This window comes from Hyperolius riggenbachi, chromosome 11 (genome assembly GCF_040937935.1).
Source record: "Hyperolius riggenbachi isolate aHypRig1 chromosome 11, aHypRig1.pri, whole genome shotgun sequence".
Classification (NCBI taxonomy): Eukaryota; Metazoa; Chordata; class Amphibia; order Anura; family Hyperoliidae; genus Hyperolius; species Hyperolius riggenbachi.
Window position 1 is genome coordinate 195,592,676 of NC_090656.1, and position 20,393 is coordinate 195,613,068.

The window sequence follows — 20,393 nt, forward strand, 5'->3', positions numbered from 1 at the left end:
CCTTTACACAGGTCCAAGTTATTATTTCTTATTATTCCTGAATGACCTGCTCACTGTCAGTTTAAAACACTCCCGCATTAAACATGCATGCAAAACAAAGGGGAAGACTGATTGGTCTAGCAGCTGAAGCCACACCTACCCAGTAATTCATAACCTAGTGTGTAGTGGGAAGGTGTGGCTTCAGATTCGCCGTTTGCATAAGAAGGGTGGTTAAGTAGGTTTGGAGTTCAGTGAGAAGGAGCTGTGAATTTATTAGCTAGTGCAATGGATATTTTTTTTTTTTTTTTTTTTTTTGCAAAAACTGAAACTTTTTTACTTTTTAAACAAAACCTTTTTATGTATTCATTTAGAATACTTTTTTGTTACATTAATATTTAAAATACTCTTCAGGAGTGCTTTGAAAATAATACTAACCTTGTTGAGTATATTAATTGAGATGCTGGCCCCAGCTGTAAAATTGGATAGTTCAACTCAGGTCAACTCAGCAGTTAAACTGTGCTTCTAGGATTGATCTGGGGACAGGCTCACATTCAGACGTTTATTGGTGTCTCTTTGCAAACTATGTTGTTGATTTAAGAACTCTAACCCCTGACATGTTCTTTTTTAAGTTTGGGACATTTCACAAACATACAGTCATATGAAAAAGTTCACCCTATGTAAAGATTTTGGCCCTAGTATGGCTGAGGTGAGCCAGTATGAAAGTCCATAAGGAAATTCTGCTAATGTGATTGGGTAGACAGCACTCACTCGAACCGCTAGGTTTTAGATACAGTAGATTGTAGTAGCGTTGGTTGGATAGTGTATAAGAGCTCTGCCTCAGATGCAGGAAACCATAATTCGAATCTTGGCTCTTCCTGTTCAGTAAGGCAGCACTTATTCAGTGAGGAGGCCTTGGATACTGCTATTGCCTATAGAGTGCGGTCTAATAGCTGCAGCTCTGGCTCTGAGTCCACCAGGAGAAAAGCGCAATATAAATGTTCTGTGTCCTGTGTGCGTCTAGTAATAATACAGTACGCCCACACTAATCAAGTAATAATATGCCCACACTATTCAAACTTCAAGTTGTAGACATTGCTGTGATTGGAGAACTGTTCCCTATGAACTTTCACCTCAACCACACTAGCTCCAAGATTTTGAACATACCTACATTTTATTTTTTTTCAAGTAAATATAAAACAATAGTGGAAATATAGCTGAAAGAAAAAAAATCTAAATTTGACTTTGAAGTCCTTTATTCAACAAAAATAAGCAAATGTGTAATTTCTTCTCCATGGTGCAAGTGTGTACCAAGACTGTAATACTTGGACTAATATCAGGTAGGCGTTTTTCGAAACTGTCTACTGACCCCAAAGAAAGGCTGGGATCATTTTTCTCCAACTCCTCCAGCATTTCAGATGGGGGGAGAGGCTTGGAGTTTGCATGGTGTTTACTTGGCCACCCTACATTTATTTCTTTATTTTTCTCCCCAAGCAATTCACTGTTGGAATGTTTAGGGTTGTTGTCATAAAGTAAATCTGATTTTTAAAAAAGCAAAAGTCAATGACTTACTTTATTAGGGGGAAGCATCTGGATCCTTCCCACGTCCTCCACCAGACCACCAATCCAGCGCTGGGACCCTCTGGAAGTTTGCAGTCATGCTTCTGTCCTGGAATGAGCGCAACTGCACTGCACAGTTGCAGGACACTTTGCGCCTGCACAATAGCACAATAGCAATAGCAAAAAAAAGTCAAGCCCAATTGGCTCCATACTACTGCACACATGCAAAACAATCCTGCACAGTGTGGCTGCGCTCATCATGGACTGGTGCGTAGCCATATGCACTCTTCAACGAGCCCACATGAAAGGTTCTTGAGGTACAAGCTCTGGATTGGTGTAGACAAGGGAGACTGGATGGGTGGGTGGGGGCAGGATAGCTTCTGGATTATCCAGAAGTTGCCCTCTAGCTGAGGTAAATATCAATTTGGGTCATTTGTTTCTCTTCAGGTACTTTTTAAGCTTGAATCTAATGACATACCCTCAATGCCCCAGCAATACAATATTAGAATTCAATGATGGGGAGACCCTGAACTTTAAAGCATTACATTTCTCCACCCAACCTTTACAGTTGGCGTCAGAATTTTCTGAGGAAATACCGTCCTCAATTTAATCCAAATAACTTTTCTGGAAGTGCCAATCTTTGCTTCGGTGTTTATGAACAAACTTACTGGTGGGTTTTTACTGGGCAGTAAAAGATTCCTCCTGGCACCCCTCCATTGTGAATGTATTCTGTGCAGCCTCCGGTTTAATTGGAGGCTAATGTATTCGTGGAGGCAAGAGCTACTAGTAGCACACATGAATAGATTCAGAAGTTCTTGGAGACCTCAGCATTTTGCATTCTCCCAGAGCTTGCTGGGACAGCCTGGCCTGGGCATGTTCTGCACACATAGATAACTTCCAGACAATGGAATGATTGATGTACAATTGTTTAGCAATCTTACCTTTCCACATCCATAAACATCTGTAGCTTTCTGTGTGAAAGCATTAGTGAGCTCTTTTCATCTAAGTATGGTAATCCAACCCACTTCAACAACAAAGACCAGTAACACCTTAAGGCTCGTACACACGCTTGATATTATGGAACGGGCGGATCGCTGAAAACCAGTCTTATCACCCGAACGATAGTCTGTACACACGCCGGATTTGATGTGCGAACGACGGAACGTTCAAACGACGGGTCGTTCGCAAAAATCCGACGTGTGTATGGGCCTTTAGTCTTTAGACAGACTGTACACACGCTGGACTGTCGCTGGAACGCCCGCACAGCGGGAGGGTCCGACGGACCGGTCGTTCCATAATATTAAGCGTGTGTACGAGCCTTTAGGCTGTGTTTCCCACTTTTTTTTTTTTTCCAATTGAATTTTTATTAAAACTTAATATAGAATACAAGGTAACAATAGTAAAATTGAAGTGACAATATAGTCCATAGAATTTGCAGCAAAGTCTATAATAGTACAGCATCTATTATCTGAGGATAACATTGTCTTGGATCATGTAATTAACATTTTAACAATATAGATCATTCATGCTAATGAAAGTTCCTAACAAGAAGGGGCTCAGAGGACCATTGTTCATGGGTCCTGAGATTAAGGTACTGAAAATATCTAACGAAAAGAAGGAAAAAAACTAGTAGAGAATAACTGGTGAAGAGTTTATATAGTTATCTATTAATTTACTTTACCCAGGTTCAGCCTACCTTCTAAACACTGTGGTAGGTAATTTAGGTAAGCGCAATTTGCCTCAGCAGGGTGACTATGAGGAGGAAAATTAATAGGATATTGGGGTGGGTATGGGATGTTTCCCACTTTTACCGCATAGCAAAACTAACAGTGAACTGATCCTATTTTATAAAAAGGATCCATTCACACTTGTCAATTTGTGAGGGACCCAGTGTACTGAAGGTGCATTTCCTATGTAGCCAATGGTTAAAATGCATCCACCCTGGCCCCAGCCAGACCACAACAGGCCATTAGAGTGGACGCTACACTTACCAATCCTGCTGGCTAGTCGTGGTCCAGCTGCATATGGGAACACAGCCTTATGCCTGTGGTTTAAAGAAGGCAGGTCCTTTCAAGATCCTCTTAATTTTCCTTAGGTCTACCCGATGTAGTGCACTTTTTTATATTTTAAATTACGATATATATTGAGTTGTGCTTATTTATTTTTCACACTGGAAATTTAAATTCTTTTTCCAACTACACAGTGGATTATAAAATATTAATACTTCATGATGTTATGTTTTATCATTTTTATCTAGCAATCTAGTTGTAATTTACACGGGGTCTACTTTTTCACATGACTGTGTCTTTAGCGTTTTGTACAACTCCACTGATTATAGCTTAAATAACGGGACTATTCTCTTTTGCAAACCCTTGCATTTTCTGCCAAGCCCCTCCTTTGGCTAAGTAGTTATCATGTTTGTCAACATGTTAAGGTATTTAAGTATATTCAGTTCTGTTTGTCTCAAAAATAAGTTTCAAACATTTGACCCAAATGAACTGTGATTGTGATCACGTTTTGCGATGTCTAGTGTGAATAGGCCTTTTAAACCCTGGAGGAAGTGTCACTTCACAGCTAAATTCAAACTGCTCAGCAGAGGAAGGGCAGTATCAAATACAGGGAGTCTCCTTAGAGGTATTTAAGGCATTATCCTGGGTGAGCAATAAAGTTTCAAACTAAAGCCCCTTAAACACGTATAAGGACTTTCACCAGAGAGGGATCGAGGCCAAGGCTGTACAGAGGCATCACTAGACTCCAAGTTAGCAATGTATTTTGTTGCTATGAAGAGGGGAGGGGGACTGATGGAGCGGTACATGATGGAGCGCACAGAGCAGGCGGGATGAGTGAGGAAAAAGCAATACAGTCAGCTAAGTTGATGCTCCAGGCAGATCGTTGGCTGAGGCACCTAGGGAGGTCCGAGGCCACTGTACACGTTAAATTCTCAACATAGGCAGCCATGACCAGTCACCTCAGCTGAAAACTGGTTTCCGAGTTACAAGGCGTTATACTTTTTATAAAAACTCAGTAACCACGTTAAAAGTAAATGTTTTAAAATGACGTATACCTTACTGAATTACAAACCGCTCCAAAACACTACTGATCCTGTAGTGTAGGCTGTAAAGGGGTAACCATTGTTGGTGGCATAGTTACTATAAGTAAGGTTTGTCTTGCAGGTAAGGAACGCTCTACCCTCTGGGACCAGGTTCAGTTCTGGGAGGATGCATTCCTTGATGCCGTGATGCTGGAGAGAGAAGGGATGGGGATGGACCAGGGGCCCCAGGAGATGATAGACAGGTGAGTATGAGAACATCTGGGGGGGAGGTGTGTGCTAATAACTATGGGTGATCTATCTCTATCTGATGTCCAATCCTATGTGATTAGATATAATTCTCTGGGAGATCATGACAGAAAAAGACTCGAGGAAGATGAGGATCGACTCCTTGCCACAGTTTTGCACAATATGGTGGCCTACATGGTGATGATGAAGGTAAATTTGAGACTCTGTGTTGTTTATTGCTGGATTGTGTTTTTGGGTTTACATTTTCTGTGACACCAGGGCACATCTGTGATCAATGTCCCTTATTGTGGCTGCAGCTCTGGTCCCTTGAGTCCGCCGGGAGAAAAGCATGAAATGCAGTGGGTTGCAAAAGTATTCGGCCCCCTTGGAGTTTTCCACATTTTGTCACATTACTGCCACAAACATGCATCAATTTTATTGGAATTCCAAGTGAAAGACCAATACAAAGTGGTGTACATGTGAGAAATGGATCAAAAATCATACATCATTCCAAAAATTTTTTACAAATCAATAACTGCAAAGTGAGGTGTGCGTAATTATTCGGCCCCCTCAGTCAGTACTTTGTAGAACCACCTTTTGCTGCAATTACAGCTGCTAGTCTTATAGGGTATGTCTCTACCAGCTTTGCACATCTAGAGACTGAAATCCTTGCCCATTCTTCTTTGCAAAACAGCTCCAGCTCCATCAGATTAGATGGACAGTGTTTGTGAACAGCAGTTTTCAGATCTTGCCACAGATTCTCGATTGGATTTAGATCTGGACTTTGACTGGGCCATTCTAACACATGGGTATGTTTTGTTTTAAACCATTCCATTGTTGCCCTGGCTTTATGTTTAGGGTCATTGTCCTGCTGGAAGGTGAACCTCCGCCCCTGTCTCAAGTCTTTTGCAGTCTCCAAGAGGTTTTCTTCCAAGTTTGCCCTGTATTTGGCTCCATCCATCTTCCCATCAACTCTGACCAGCTTCCCTGTCCCTGCTGAAGAGATGTACCCTCCCCCCGAGCATGATACTGCCACCACTATATTGGACAGTGGGGATGGTGTGTTCAGAGTGGTATGCAGTGTTAGTTTTCCGCCACACATAGCGTTTTGCATTTTGGCCAAAAAGTTCAGTTTTGGTCTCATCTGACCAGATATATCTCACTACCGAAATAAGTACAGGTAAAATATATATGTCACACTTTGCCAAATACAGGCTTGACCATAATGTACATGGAAAGTAAGAGGGACATTGATTGGGTCACTCTACTCTGGATCAGAGCTTTGACAGTTAGACACACTCCGTGCACAGAGATTTGCATAATGCAAATCTCTGTGCACGGAGTGTGTCTAACTGTCAAAGCTCTGATCCAGAGTAGAGTGACCCAGTCAATGTCCCTCTTACTTTCCATGTACATTATGGTCAAGCCTGTATTTGGCAAAGTGTGACACTCATCTGACCAGAGCCCCTTCTTCCACATGGTTGCTGTGTCCCCCACATGGCTTGTGGCAAACTGCAAACGGGACTTCTTATGCTTTCTGTTAACAATGCTTTTCTTCTTGCCACTCTTCCATAAAGGCCAACTTTGTACAGTACATGACTAATAGTTGTCCTATGGACAGAGTCTCCCACCTGAGCTGTAAATCTCTGCAGCTCATCCAGAGTCACCAGGGGCCTCTTGACTGCATTTCTGATCAGCGCTCTACATTGTTCGGCCTGTGAGTTTAGGTGGATGGCCTTGCCTTGGTAGGTTTACAGTTGTGCCATACTCCTTCCATTTCTGAATGATCGCTTGAACAGTGCTCTGTGGGATGTTCAAGGCTTTGGAAATCTTTTTGTAGCCTAAGCCTGCTTTACATTTCTCAATAACTTGATCCCTGACTTGTCTTGTGTGTTTTTTGGACTTCACTGTGTTTTTGCTCCCAATATTCGCTTAGACAACCTCTGAGGCCCTCACAGAGCAACTGTATTTGTACTGACATAAGATTACACACAGGTGCACTCTATTTAGTCATTAGCATTCATCAGGCAATGTCTATAGGCAACTGACTGCACTCAGATCAAAGGGCGTCGGATAATTATGCACACCCCACTTTGCAGTTATTTATTTGTAAAAAATGTTTGGAATCACGTATGATTTTCGTTCCACTTCTCACGTGTACACCACTTTGTATTGGTCTTTCATGTGGAATTCCAATAAAATTGATTCATGTTTGTGGCAGTAATATGACAAAATGTGCAAAACTTCAAGGGGGCCGAATACTTTTGCAAGCCACTGTAAATGTTATTTGTCTTGTGTATAGAAATGCTAGGAGGAGGTCCCTGCCCTTGTGAGCTTCAATCTACAGCAACGCTGGGCAAACTGCGGCCTGCGGGCCGTATCCGCTTCCCGCTTCATGTGCGTTGTACATTCCTCTCTTTCTCCCCTCCCTCCCTGCAAAGATGCGAGCGGGCAATTAGTAGGGGTTTAAAGTGGGCCTGAACTCTTGCACAGGACAGAAGGAAAACCCAGAGAAATGTACCCTGTATGTATTTAGAGAGTTTAGCCTGTTTAATTCCCCCTCATTTGTGTCTAATCACAAGTTGTAATTTGATCTCTCCCCTGTGTCACATGACTGCCATGGCAGATATGTTCATTTAAAAGCACAGGATGTTAACTACTTCCAGGAAGTAGAAACAGTGCAGATTTATTTTATTTATCAGGTGTAACAAAGAAATTATTTTTTTGTTTAAAGGTTATTATGCTGTTGCGTAAATTTTAGAGCAGGGAGGAGGTTCTGAGATCAGGTCTGCTTTAAAACTTAACTACTCACCATTTCCTGCACTGTGTCTCCATAGCAACAGTGCACCACATGACACGCCATTGGGACATGCCAGTGTGGTACGTGTTGTGTCACGTGACGGCCAGTTTCCATGGAGATGCGAGTAGGTGAAATTTAACCCTGCTAATTGCCCGCTCACTACTTTGTGGGGGGGGGGGGGGGGGGGGTTTAGACAAAGCCAGGAATGCGGCCTGCACTCTGCGCCCCGGGCCGTGCAAAGTTTGCCTAGCGTACGTTAAAAAGGGGCGCTGGGAAAAAAGGGCGCCGGGTTTTTAACGATAAGCATGGATAACGTTTAAAAATGAATGGTACTGTATTTCGTTTAAAATTAATGTTTTTTAAAGTTATAAATCATTAAATAATGTGCATTAAATCGGCAATTGTAAAAACGTTAATCTTTCGTTTAAATACTGAAACGTATAATAACGTTAAAAAAAAAAAAAAATTACTAAGTAACCCTCCCTGTACCTACCCCTAACCCCTAGACCCCCCTGTTGATGCCTAAACCTAAGACCCCCCCCTGTTGGTGCCTAAGTAACCCTCCCTGTACCTACCCCTAACCCCTAGACCCCCCTGTTGGTGCCTAAACCTAAGACCCCCCTGTTGGTGCCTAAACCTAAGACCCCCCTGTTGGTGCCTAAACCTAAGACCCCCCTGTTGGTGCCTAAACCTAAGACCCCCCTGTTGGTGCCTAAACCTAAGACCCCCCTGTTGGTGCCTAAACCTAAGACCCCCCTGTTGGTGCCTAAACCTAAGACCCCCCTGTTGGTTTTTTCGTTTAAAAATAATGTAAAAAAAAATGTACTGTTTTTCGTTTAAAAATAATGTTTGGAAAAAATATTGTACTGTTTTTCGTTTAAAAATAATATTTAAAAATGTATAAATCATTAAATAATGTGTAATCATGAGAAGCAGTAATAAAACATTAAGTCTCCGGGCGCCGCTTTTAAAACGTTATTTTTCACCGGCGCCCTTTTTTCCTATCGGGCGCCCATTAAACGATATTTATTATAGGAGTGAATGGCGGCGCCCGATTTGTCCACTAGCCTCAGGCGCCCGAATTTACTGTTTCCGTTTGCCTAGGCCTGATCTAGAGGGTAGTGCTTTGGAGACATTTGGGATGGAATTGGTAGGATTGAACCTACTTCCAGTCATTTCTTTAAAGACTACTTTTAGTGTAAAATTGAGAGCTTGCGATAGAGAGCTTGCGATGTATGTCAGGACGTAACCGGATGCGCTTTTGCTATCTACACTGGCTGCTGATTTGCATTGCCACCCGTGAACTCACCCATGGTGCACATGAACTTATGAGAATTTTCTCTGTTGCAGGAAGATTCCCATTGGTTTTATAGCAAACCAGCAGGAAGCCCTATACTTCCTGGTCACATGAGGGGGCGTGAAGAGCCAGTACGGCTGTGCCGAATTTTGATGGGAAATGTAGCATTTTTCATGCGGCAGCATTCCTAGTGGATATGGACACTGTCTGTTCCCATAAGATTGCATTGCATCCTATTCGAGCTTGCGGTCTGCGTTTTGCATTGTGGCTGCTGAAAAAAGCAGTCAGCATTTTGCATTTGCAGTCCGATGGGTGCGTCGAGCATTTGCATTCCTTTTTGACAGTGTAAATGCTTTCTATTAATAACATAGGAAGCATTTACCTTTCGTTCTTGCTTTTTAACTGTTTTCACGGTTTTTAACAGTGTGTTTCCATGCAGTGTGAACAGGCCCATAGTGGTGAAGTGGTAAATTCATGCAAAATGTCCACAAAATGTATAAATCATCAGAAATGTATAGTTATTGGTTTATCTATCACAGATGTTACTGTATGTGAGAATTTTGCTGTCTCCGCTCCAGTGCTTACAATAAGGGATTGGCATGCATAGCTCCAGGCCATTAATGAGATGTGATAAACCTTCTCTTTCATTTAGGTAAACAAGGCCGATCTCCGGAGGAAGGTTCGCCGTCTCCTGGGAAAATGTCACATCGGCTTAGCGCACAGTCAGCAGATTAATGAGCTGCTTGACCGAGTGACTGAACTGGTAAGACTGGCAGAGGAAATAGATCATGTTTATAACTGCAGTCTTGCTCCAAGGAACCCCTCCCCCCTTCCTCTCTAGATCTGCATACAATCAGTTATGGGAAATTTATGAGAATAGATTATTAGTAGATAAAGTAGAGCCTGGGGATCGGGCTGTTCACATGTTGTTTTATTGCATTTCCCACTGGCAGAATTATTTGCTGTTTGCCCAGAGCTGCAATAAAAGCAAACCGGTGTCTGAAATGTGCTTAATAATTTAAATGTGCAATATTTCAGCTAGAAGTGAACATTTGTGGTTACCCACAATGCACTACTACTGAATATGCAAATTATCCCTTTTCGCCCTTGTTAAAGGGACACTTAAGTCAGAAAAAAAAATGAGTTTTACTCACCTGGGGCTTCTACCAGCCCCCTGCAGCCGTCCTGTGCCCTTGCAGCCACTCACTAATCCTCTGGTCTCCCGCTGCCAGCTAGTATCGTTTTTGCCGACAGGCCCGTCAGGACTGGCCACGTGTAGCTTTTTCCGCATAACCGACTGTAATTAGCGCTATTGCGGGCCGCAACACATACAAAAATACGTGTTGCCGCATTACGCACGCATAGATATGCGGCAACGCGTATTTTTGTACGCGTTGCGGCCCGCAATAGCGCTAATTACAGTCGGGAATGCGGAAAAAGCTACACGTGGCCAGTCCTGACGGCTTGTCAGCAAAAACGAAACTAGCTGACAGAGGGGGACCAGAGGATTAGTGAGTGGCTGCAAGGGCACAGGACGGCAGCAGGGGGCTGGTAGAAGCCCCAGGTGAGTAAAACACATTTTTTTTTTCTGGCTTAAGGTTCACTTTAAGCCAAGCAAGCATCCAGAACTGCAGATGTATAGCAAACCTATACCTTTAAATTTTACACAGCCATATCAAACCCACATGTAGACAGCCTGTTTCGGACAGGCTGTCTACATGTGGGTTTGATATGGCGGTGTAAAATTTAAAGCTATAGGCTTGCTATACACCAGCGGTTCTGGATGCTTGCTTGGCTTACCAAGGGTGAAAATGGATAATTTGCATATTCAGTAGTAGTGCATTGTGGGTAACAGCTGAATTATTGTAAATGTCCTTCTATTTTAAGAAGGCAAATTTCACCAAGCATTGCTTATTAGTAGGAGGGCTTTTCGGTCTCTTTTATCACCCTATACATTCCTAGTGGTTTGGATCACCCCGAGCTGCTTGGTTACTCTGTTATAATTTAAATGTGTGCACAGATATGAGGAGTGATAATGGATTAGGAGACCCGTGTTGTTCGTTTTTTTTTTTTTTGTTTTTTTTTTTTCTGGCCAGTATCTTTTACAATTCTTGTTTTAAATCTCTAGAGCAGGGGTGTCAAACTCTAATACAAAATGGCCTAAAATTTAACATTGCGACCATGCTGTGGTTGCTGGCTAACCCCCCAGTATCTAGTGGCCATCTCTTTTACTTATGTTCCCTGGTGTCTAATGTCCCCCCTCACCTATACAGTGCACTGGTGTCAGTGCCCAACCCCCTCCCTTTCTCCCATCCACAGTTCCCTGGTGTTTAAGGGTCCTCCCTCCCCTATATAGTCACCTGGTGTCTAGGGGCCTCCTCCCTTCCCTATACAGTTCCCTGGTGACTAGTGCTTTCTTCCAGGTGATCTAGGCGTTCACCTCCTATATAGCTTCCCTGGTGATCTGGAGTGGGCCAAACATAATAGAAAGTGGTGAAATCACTTCGGCCAAATTTAATGACTCTACGGTTGAGAGTTTGACATTTATGCTGTAGAGGAACACACAAAGTCTATGTGTTACCTATGCGGTATATACCTATATAAATACCTATGGGGTTCTGCTCCTCTGGCCCATATGGGATCTGCTATGTCCTTTAGGGAGAGACTGCAGCTGTGGCAAAATTTTCAACATCCAGGCAGTGTCTTGAGCGCATGCATGCTGGGTGATGTAGTCAGTGAATGCGAGGACATCTCTGTACTTGGTATCCATGACTACATCTCCCAGCATATGCATTGTGGCGCATGCACTCTACGCCATCAAGCTGAAAATGCAGCAATTTTGATACTTATGTGGAGAAGATGACAGATCCCATGCGTGCCGGGGGCCGCAGGAGCCCAAAGGTAAGTAATGACGCTCACTCCAATGGCACACTCCATTACAATATTCCCTTATGGGGAGATTCATTTTGGATTTTTTTTATTTCAAGTTGCACAGTTCCCTTTAAGTGAGCAATGGGGAATTGAAGGAAGCAGGGTAAATCCATATTTTATAAACTTCTGATTGTTTTGACATGCAGTTTAGTAAGGGTCTTACAGTCTCACTGTGTACTTTTAATCATATGCTTAGTTTCTGTTTCCCAGAGTTATAACAAGTTAACATTTAAATTGAACCTTCTTAGAGCAGAAATCCTGAAGCCACCATTCCAAACATGCAAACCAGGACAGCATTTCGGGCCTTTCGCCCTCTGTCAAGAGCACTTGACAGAGGGTGACAGGCCCAAAATGTTGTGCTGGTTTGTATGTTGTATTACCGTATTTATGGAATAAAGAGAAATTGGATATAAATCCGTTTATGGTCGAGTCCTATATGAAAATCTCTGCATGCTATGGACTATTGAATGAGAGGCTTGATGGACCTTTTGCTCTATTAGGACTTCCCGTGATCTGCAATTACATATCACTGAGGCTGGTGGACTCTTAACTTACACTTGTCCTGATGCTTTGCCATTTACTAACCTAGATACATTGTAGTAAAATAGTACAATGACCTGCCTTAATTCCCACACAGAACGGCCGTGACCTGAGCATTCGCCCCAGTGGGAGTCGCCACATCAAGAAACAAACGTTTGTAGTGCATGCTGGGACTGACACCAGCGGAGACCTGTTCTTTATGGAGGTAAGAGTAATATGATTATATAGGAGGTATTCTTATTTACCATGAGAAAAGGAGAGAAAAAAAACTACAAAGGCCACCGAGAGCCCAACAGGGTGTAGTACGTAGGTATAGGTGGGTGGCAAATTGTAGTAGAAGAATACAAATCAGGGTTGCTAGACAATGAACCTCTAAATTGGCATGAGGGAAGTACCATCCCCTCTCAGCCTCTGTAAGATGTCAGGTCGGTTACTAGCATACCTATGAAATAGCCGCTGGGAGATTTGGGTGTAGGGTAAAGCCGATATATGGCTCGCCCTGCTCCTGCACAAGTCCTGGCGGCGCTAATTACTATTTCCCCTCCAGGTCACCGTGGATGGGTGGGGAATGATGTAATTCGGCTTCCAGTTATTACTGGCGGCCGAATTGCAGTGTTTTAAAAGTAATATGAGCTTTGTGTTTTGAGGGCGCCCAAATTACTCACTGAGTTACTCGCCGCTATAGCCATCATTCCAATTACGGCCTATGGTGGCACCGGCTGCTCCCAAATCTCCTGCGCTGTTAGTGCACACGGTCGCTGCTCAAAAATAAAACACAGCTAGGTGGACTGGTCTAATAGCAGGTGTCCCTTGGGTAACGGATGGATCATAGGAAACAGTGAAAAGGGGGCGCCCAGTGGTGTATAAACTAAGTCCAACCTTAAAGTGAACCTAAAGCCGATAAAAAAAAATGAGATTAACTCACCTGGGGCCTCCCTCAGCCCCCTGCAGCCGATCGGTGCCCTCGCAGCTCCGCTCCGATGTCCCAGGACCCGCTGGGAATGCGAACAATCACTCGCGTTCCCATGCCTGTCGGCCGGTGACGGCGAAACCGGAAGTGCTCACCGGCGGGTCCTGGGACATCGGAGCGGAGCTGCGAGGGCACCGATCGGCTGCAGGGGGCTGAGGGAGGCCCCAGGTGAGTTAATCTCATTTTTTTTTTTATCGGCTTTAGGTTCACTTTAAAGAGGGACTAGCTTGAAGCTTCAAAAATAGGAACTTCATTTGCACCAGGCGTCTAGTGCAAAATAAAGTTCCTACATTTGAAGCTTTGAGTCCTTCTTTAGAGGACTTACGAGGCGAATATTAGAAAAAAATATAATTACCTTATTGCAATATCCGGCCTCAGGGCAGACGATCAGTGCCTCCCCTGTCAGTTTGAGGTGCTCCGTTATCTAAATCCAGGATTCATTACAGGCCCCGACCCTCTGCAATGTCGCCTGAACTGATCGGATAAGAATTGCCGCTTTAAACAAATGCCTGCGCAGTTCGCATGCCGCTAGTGCGGCTGCGCAGGTTTCCAGACGGTGCCGGGTGTGGCAGGGAAGTGACGTAGTGTGAGGTCCATTCCTGGCTGGTCAGAGCCAACTTAGTTATATGGACGGTCACTGAAGAGCCTCTGGCTCATATAGAGCAGAGAGTCACTGAGGAGCTGCTGGTGAGCCGGCTCACGTACGAGCGGAGAGCGGATAACAAAGAACCGCTGGTGAATCAGAATAAAAATTCTGATTCACCAGCGGTTCTTTGTTATCCGCTCGTACGTGAGCCGGCTCACCAGCGGCTCCTCAGTGACTCTCTGCTCAATATGAGCCAGCGGCTCTTCAGTTGACCGTCCATATGACTAAGTTGAGTTCTAGTTAGCCGGTTCAGCATTGCTAGTGTATGCTGAGGGGGCGTTACTAACTAGAACTGAACTTAAGTCATGTGGATGGTCACGTGGGGAAGCCCACATCACCTAATCACACCAACGTGCACGGAGAGAGGACGGCCCGCAGGCAGGGCTGGAAACCTGCGCAGCCGCACTAGCGGCATGCGAACTGCGCAGGCTTTTGTTGTTTAAAGCGGCAATTCTTATCCCATCAGTTCAGGCGACCCTGCAGAGGGTTGGGCCTGTAATGAATCCTGGATTTAGTTAACAGAGCACCTGAAACAGACAGGGGAGGCACTGATCGTCTGCCCTGAGGTCCGATATTGCAATAAGGTAAGTAACTTTTTTGTATAACATTTGCCTCGTAAGTCCTTTAAGGTAGGACTCAGATATTCCTCTTTATACCTGTGTATACACCACTTGGCGCCTCCTATCCACTGTTCCTTATTATTGACCATATTCTTCAGTTCTTTATCAGATATCCAGATTTTTCAGCATTACCATTTCCTTTGCTTTCAAAATTCTGTTATGCTGCAGAGTTTAGTTTTGTATCATTTAGTACATTAATACTCTTGAACTCGCTACAGGCACACTTTAACCACTAGCAGCACCAGCCGCAGTATATCTACACCCCCGCAGTTGGTCTCTTACCTCTCCAGGGGTGTAGATATTTGTCTCCTGTCTTCTATGAGTGGTGTGCATGCCTGTGACCCCCCCACCTCTGTTGCGGTATACTTGTACACCAATCAGTGAATGAGAACACAGTTCCCATTCATTGATCAAAGTGACTGTATTCATGATCGCTGGCATCAATGAGATGCCTGCGATCAATGAAATAATGTATTATAAGTAACACTTCCACGCATTACTTCCCGTTAGCGTACTAACAGTATGCTCAAGAAGATAATGTGTGAGGACATCTTGTGGCCAAAAAGTAAAATTACACCTCCATACAATTTTTTTTTTTAATAAAAAGACCTACACAAAAATTAACCCCTTACCTCCCATACTCTCCCATAGTAACTCAAATAATACTTTTGCATATAAAAGACAGTTAAAAAAAATACAAAAATAGTTACCTTAGGGACTTAACTTTTCTAATATGTAGAGGGTATATTACTGTTCTTTTTGAAAATATGGGCTTGTAATCTTATATCAGATATGTATGTGTTTCTGTGGGTGTGTTCGCACATAAAAGGTGTACATTTCCTGTCCAGTCAGGCAAAACTGACAGGATAGGACTGCATGGGCCGAAAATGTACAGATTATGTGTGAACCAAGCCTTAGTGACAAGACTATACACTTCCTGTACAGCTCTACATAAGATGGCAGAGCTAATAAATAATTCCTTCCAGGTTTGCGATGACTGCATCGTGTTACGCAGCAACATTGGCGCAGTGTATGAACGCTGGTGGTACGAAAAACTCATTAACATGACCTACTGTCCGAAGACTAAAGTGCTGTGTCTGTGGAGGAGGAACGGCCAGGAGACTCAACTCAACAAGTTCTTCACCAAAAAGGTGAGCGAAAGGGGTGCCGCTGTCCAGAACTACCAATCAGAATCTCTTTCACTTAAAATCTATCCAAAATTGATAGACTTCTAAGGAGGAAGAACACTTCTAGTAGATCTGATCACAATAGGGATGGTCAATGAGATCTAAATAATTCTGAGTTGATGCAGGATTATGCAAAATTTTAATGCATATTCGTGCAGCTTGAACATGGACCGACAAATTCCACGCTCCACTTACCGTTCCTTCAGTGTAAGGCACGAGTCACACTGCCATATGAAAAACTGAGACGTGTAAAAACTGATCTGTCCAAATGGATCAGCTTTCCAAAGGCATCTTCTTTTTTTTTTTTTTTTTCTTCCGTTCCGTCGATCCAGGAAAAGCACTCTCACCCCAAACTTGCAGTCCATTTAGCGGAATGGACCAATCAGATCTATTCCAACGCAGCAATTTGAACAGATCCTGTTTATTAACATAGGATACGTTCACATCCAATAGGATCCAGTATGTTCTGTTCCGCTGAACACTTTTCTATGGCAGTGTGAATCGGGCTTAAAGGACAACTGTAGTGAGAGGGATATGGAGGCTCCCATATTTATTTCCCGTTAAACAATACCAGGTGCCTGGCAGCACTGCTGGTCTATTTGGCTGCAGTAGTGTCTGGATAATACCAGAACAAGAATGCAGCTAATCTTGCCAGATTTGACAATGTCAAACACCTGATCTGCTGCATGCTTGTTCAGGGGCTCTGGGTAAAAGTATTAGTGTCAAAGGTTCAGCAGAGCTGCCAGGCAACTGGTATTGCTTAAAAGGCAATAAATATGGCAGCCTCCATATACATATTACTACAGTTGTCGTCCTTTAGGGCTATAGCGGAAAGCATGACCCAGCAGGAAGCTGCCTGCTGTGAGAAGGGGCAGCACCATCTGCATGGTGGGAGGGGGGTATGCAGTAGATGTCCAACCGCTGAAGTTGGGGAACCCATAGGTTAGAGGGATAAAGGGGGGGGGGGGTATTAGGAAGAATGCTCCCAGCGACAGGAGCGTGATGGGGACATGCTCAGTATACACGACAAGGGACAAGTGAAGAAAGTGATCGGGCCAGTGGAGGATTGGAGCATCCGGCAAGGAGCCCACGGTCTAAAGGTGGCTGAAGGAAGCCCCAGGTAAGTATAAATGCTTTTCTATTATTAGTCTCAGGAACACGTTGAAGGGAACCTGAGGTGAGGGGTATATGGAGGCTGCCATATGTATTTCCTTTTAAACAGTACCAGTTGCCTGGCTGTCCTGCTGTTCTCATTTACTATAGTAGTTTCTGAATCACACACCTAAAACAACTATGAGCTAATGCATCAGTCTTCAGTCAGAAACATCTGATCTGCATGCTTGTTCTACTACTATGGCTAAGAATATTAGAGGCAGAGGATCAGCAGGACAGCCAGGCAATACATTGTTTGACATGCTGACTTATAAAAACATCCTTCTAAAGCCTCTTAATGGCTCCTGGACATTTTTATAAGTCAGACAGTGCTGCTGCCGCTGTGCGCGTTGCATGTACGCGCTCCCACGCAGATGTGAAAATAGTGAAAGAAAAACCCACCAAAAAAAAAATAAAAAAAAAATACACCTTTATTTCCAAATGATATATTGTCACCATACTTTGTACTAGGGACATAATTAAAATCTTGTGATAACCAGGACAAATGAGCAGATACAATGTGTGGGTTTTATGTACAGTAGCAATGTTTATATTAACACTATAGGGGATGAAATTGGAGAAATAGTGTATTTTTTCATTTTTCCTTGTATTTCCCTTTAAAATGCATAGAAAATAAAGTAATTACTGAAAACAAATATCAACTCGAAAAACCCCAATTGGTGGGGAAAAAAACAATATATAGATCATTTCATTGTGATGTGCCTCGCCCACTGCCCATATCTAATTACACCCAAAGATAAACACATCTGTACTGCACACGCGTGAGTCCTGGCTCGCTTATGCACAGTACAGATGTGGCTGTCTTCGGAAGCACTGTACTTCCAAGTAAGTACTTTCAAAGGCTGCCCGAGAAGGGCCGACTTCAATGAGGGTCGGCACAGGAACAACGGGATAAACCAAGGACCCAAAAGGATCTATAGTATCCAGAGCCTTCCCTCTATATAGCTACGAATCTAACCTGAAGTGAGTTAGTCATCCAGACATCAGGTTTGCTTTAAATGTCTGTATGTTGGAACCCAAGTGTTCTTAACGCATAACTTGCCTGGGTTTATAATCTATAACAACCAGTGACAGCAGATATGCTTGGCACAGGAAGACCATCCACCTCATTGCCTTTGTTCTATCATTCACCATTGCAACTACCTTTCATTCAGTTTCTTATTTACATGCCCATTATTACTTGGTCAATGAGATGCCAATAATTTTGAGTTGATGCAGCATGCTGCACATTTTGAGTGCAAATTTATGCAACTTGAAAATTATCCAATCCAACCCTGCAAAGGTGAAATTCGATTGGTCCGTTTTCAAGCTGCATAAATTTGTATACAAAACTAGCATAATCCTGCATCAACTCAAAATGATTTGCATCTCATTGTCCAGCCCTAATTATTACCTCCTAGCTTTTTAGGGTTTTTTCAGGACTATTTTGTTTTAGTTAGAAAGTGCATTGTGTCAATAAATCTGTTGGCCGACCACCTGCTGTAAGAAATTGTCTGCATTGAATATTGAAAGGCGGTTTTGTTTAGTGATCAGGTCATTTGCCGTTCTGCTATGCACTTTTTATTTGCCGTTGCAGTGCCGGGAGCTGTACTACTGTGTGAAGGAGAGCATGGAGCGAGCCGCTGCCCGGCAACAGAGCATTAAACCAGGTGAACAAAGCTATGAGGTCATAGTCTGTTATTATGGGATATCTCAGTCTTAAAGTGTACCTGAGGCGAGATAAAATAAAGAGATGCCTAAAAATAGGAAGGTTTCTGGATCCTGAAGAGGATTCCCATGTCCTCCTGGCTTCCACCGGTGCCACGTGCAGCATGCTCTTTATGCATGAGTACAGCCACACTGCACCTGCGGGAGAACGGCTGCGCCTGCGCAGTAAGCCGGAGTCACCCATGCACGATTGGCTCCATGCTACTGCACAGGCATGGCAGTCCTCTCGCAGGTGCAGCACAGCCGTGCTTGTGTATGAAGAGGAGCACGGTTGAGATCTTCAAAAGGGTCCCGGGTAGCGGTGGTGGTCTCCAGGAGGACACTGGAAGCTTCTGGAGGATCTACAGGCTTCCTTCTTCTTCGAGAAGTTTCTAGTTTTCCCTTTAGGTTCTCCTCGAGTTCTCTTTAAGGTTTGTACACATTATATTATATTGATTGATTGATTGATTGATTACATAATGATGTTAATAAAGACTCTCTTGATCGAACGGTCATGGGCAGAATAGATCCGGCAGGAAGAATCGGTTGTGTTGATCGAGATTTTTCAGATTGTTGGTTCGCTATTTTTTTGTTCCAGATAGTTGGCTGGCCCATCGCCGAAAGGACATGTCTAACAATTTTACTCTAATTATGATATGTATACAAAGCTTTACTAAAGTTGAGCTCCAAACTAGAGCCTGCGCTCACACCATTCAGCTATTCTATACCTGACCACGAGTGCTGGATCACAGAATTTGAATGATTACACTTTTATAAAATAACAAGAAACCTACATGGGTGCGGAACAAGTATCTTTATGCCTGAATGTTATTAAAATTCTCTTCATTTCAATCCATGGCCAGCAACTGTCCAGGAACTCCCACCTTGCTGCAGCTGTAATTAGCTGCATAGAGCAGAAGCCTGTTACTTGCACTAATCCATGAGCACCAGGGAAATGAGGTTTGAAAATAAATGGCCCCCGGAGATGAAGTTTGTGGATGCAAGTACAGAGATGTTCACCACCAGCGCCCCCCTACCTCCGACACACTCCATTAAGAAACTGCTTTATGGGGAGGTTCATTTAAAAAAAAATCCCGGTGCTTATTTGCATTTAAGCCCCGTGGTGGTAGCTCCGAGCCAGGCTTGGGGTGAAATAAAGATGCTAGGAGCAGTAATCCCGAGTCTGGCTCGGAGTAGCTGCTGGGATGTACGTGCAGACGGAGCAGCGTTTGTAACTCCCCAGGACCTGGACGCTCGCTGCCCATCTTCATCTGGTCCTCTGAGTCGCTCGATCCCTCTGGTGAGGTTGTGGTTGGTCACATAATGATAGAAGAGATTGGTTAGCACTCCGGCTTCTCAGTGAGCAAATGGTTTTTATTCTCCAATCACATGTCAACACTTAGGTTAACAATTGTTTCGGGGCCATCAACTGTCCCCTTCTTCAGAACAGTACAGTGTTTGTCCACACTGTTCTGAAGAAGGGGACCCTTGATGGCCCCGAAACAATTGTTAACTTAAGTGTTGACATGTGATTGGAGAATAAAAACATTTGCTCACTGAGAAGCCAGAGTGCTAACTAATCTCTTCTACTATTGGATTGCTCTTTGGAGGTTGCTTGACATCCGTGGTTACGCACTCGAACACTACGGAAAGGGATGCCTCTCCCTACCATTTACTTTGGTCACATAATGACAGACGGCAATCTCACCATCGGGGTAGAGCGCCACCCG

General features: G+C 43.6%; 1 protein-coding gene across 25 annotated transcripts in view; it reads left to right on the forward strand.

Annotated features, from left to right (window-relative positions):
* MADD (MAP kinase activating death domain) overlaps positions 1-20,393 on the forward strand; it is a 191,926-nt gene that overhangs the window by 147,859 nt on the left and 23,674 nt on the right. For all 25 annotated transcript variants that reach the window (XM_068260535.1, XM_068260543.1, XM_068260538.1 and 22 more), the window contains 6 exons: positions 4,710-4,830; positions 4,918-5,023; positions 9,563-9,673; positions 12,479-12,586; positions 15,604-15,768; positions 18,554-18,626. In XM_068260535.1, coding sequence (XP_068116636.1) covers positions 4,710-4,830; positions 4,918-5,023; positions 9,563-9,673; positions 12,479-12,586; positions 15,604-15,768; positions 18,554-18,626 — 684 coding nt within the window. The remainder of the gene's footprint in view (positions 1-4,709; positions 4,831-4,917; positions 5,024-9,562; positions 9,674-12,478; positions 12,587-15,603; positions 15,769-18,553; positions 18,627-20,393) is intronic.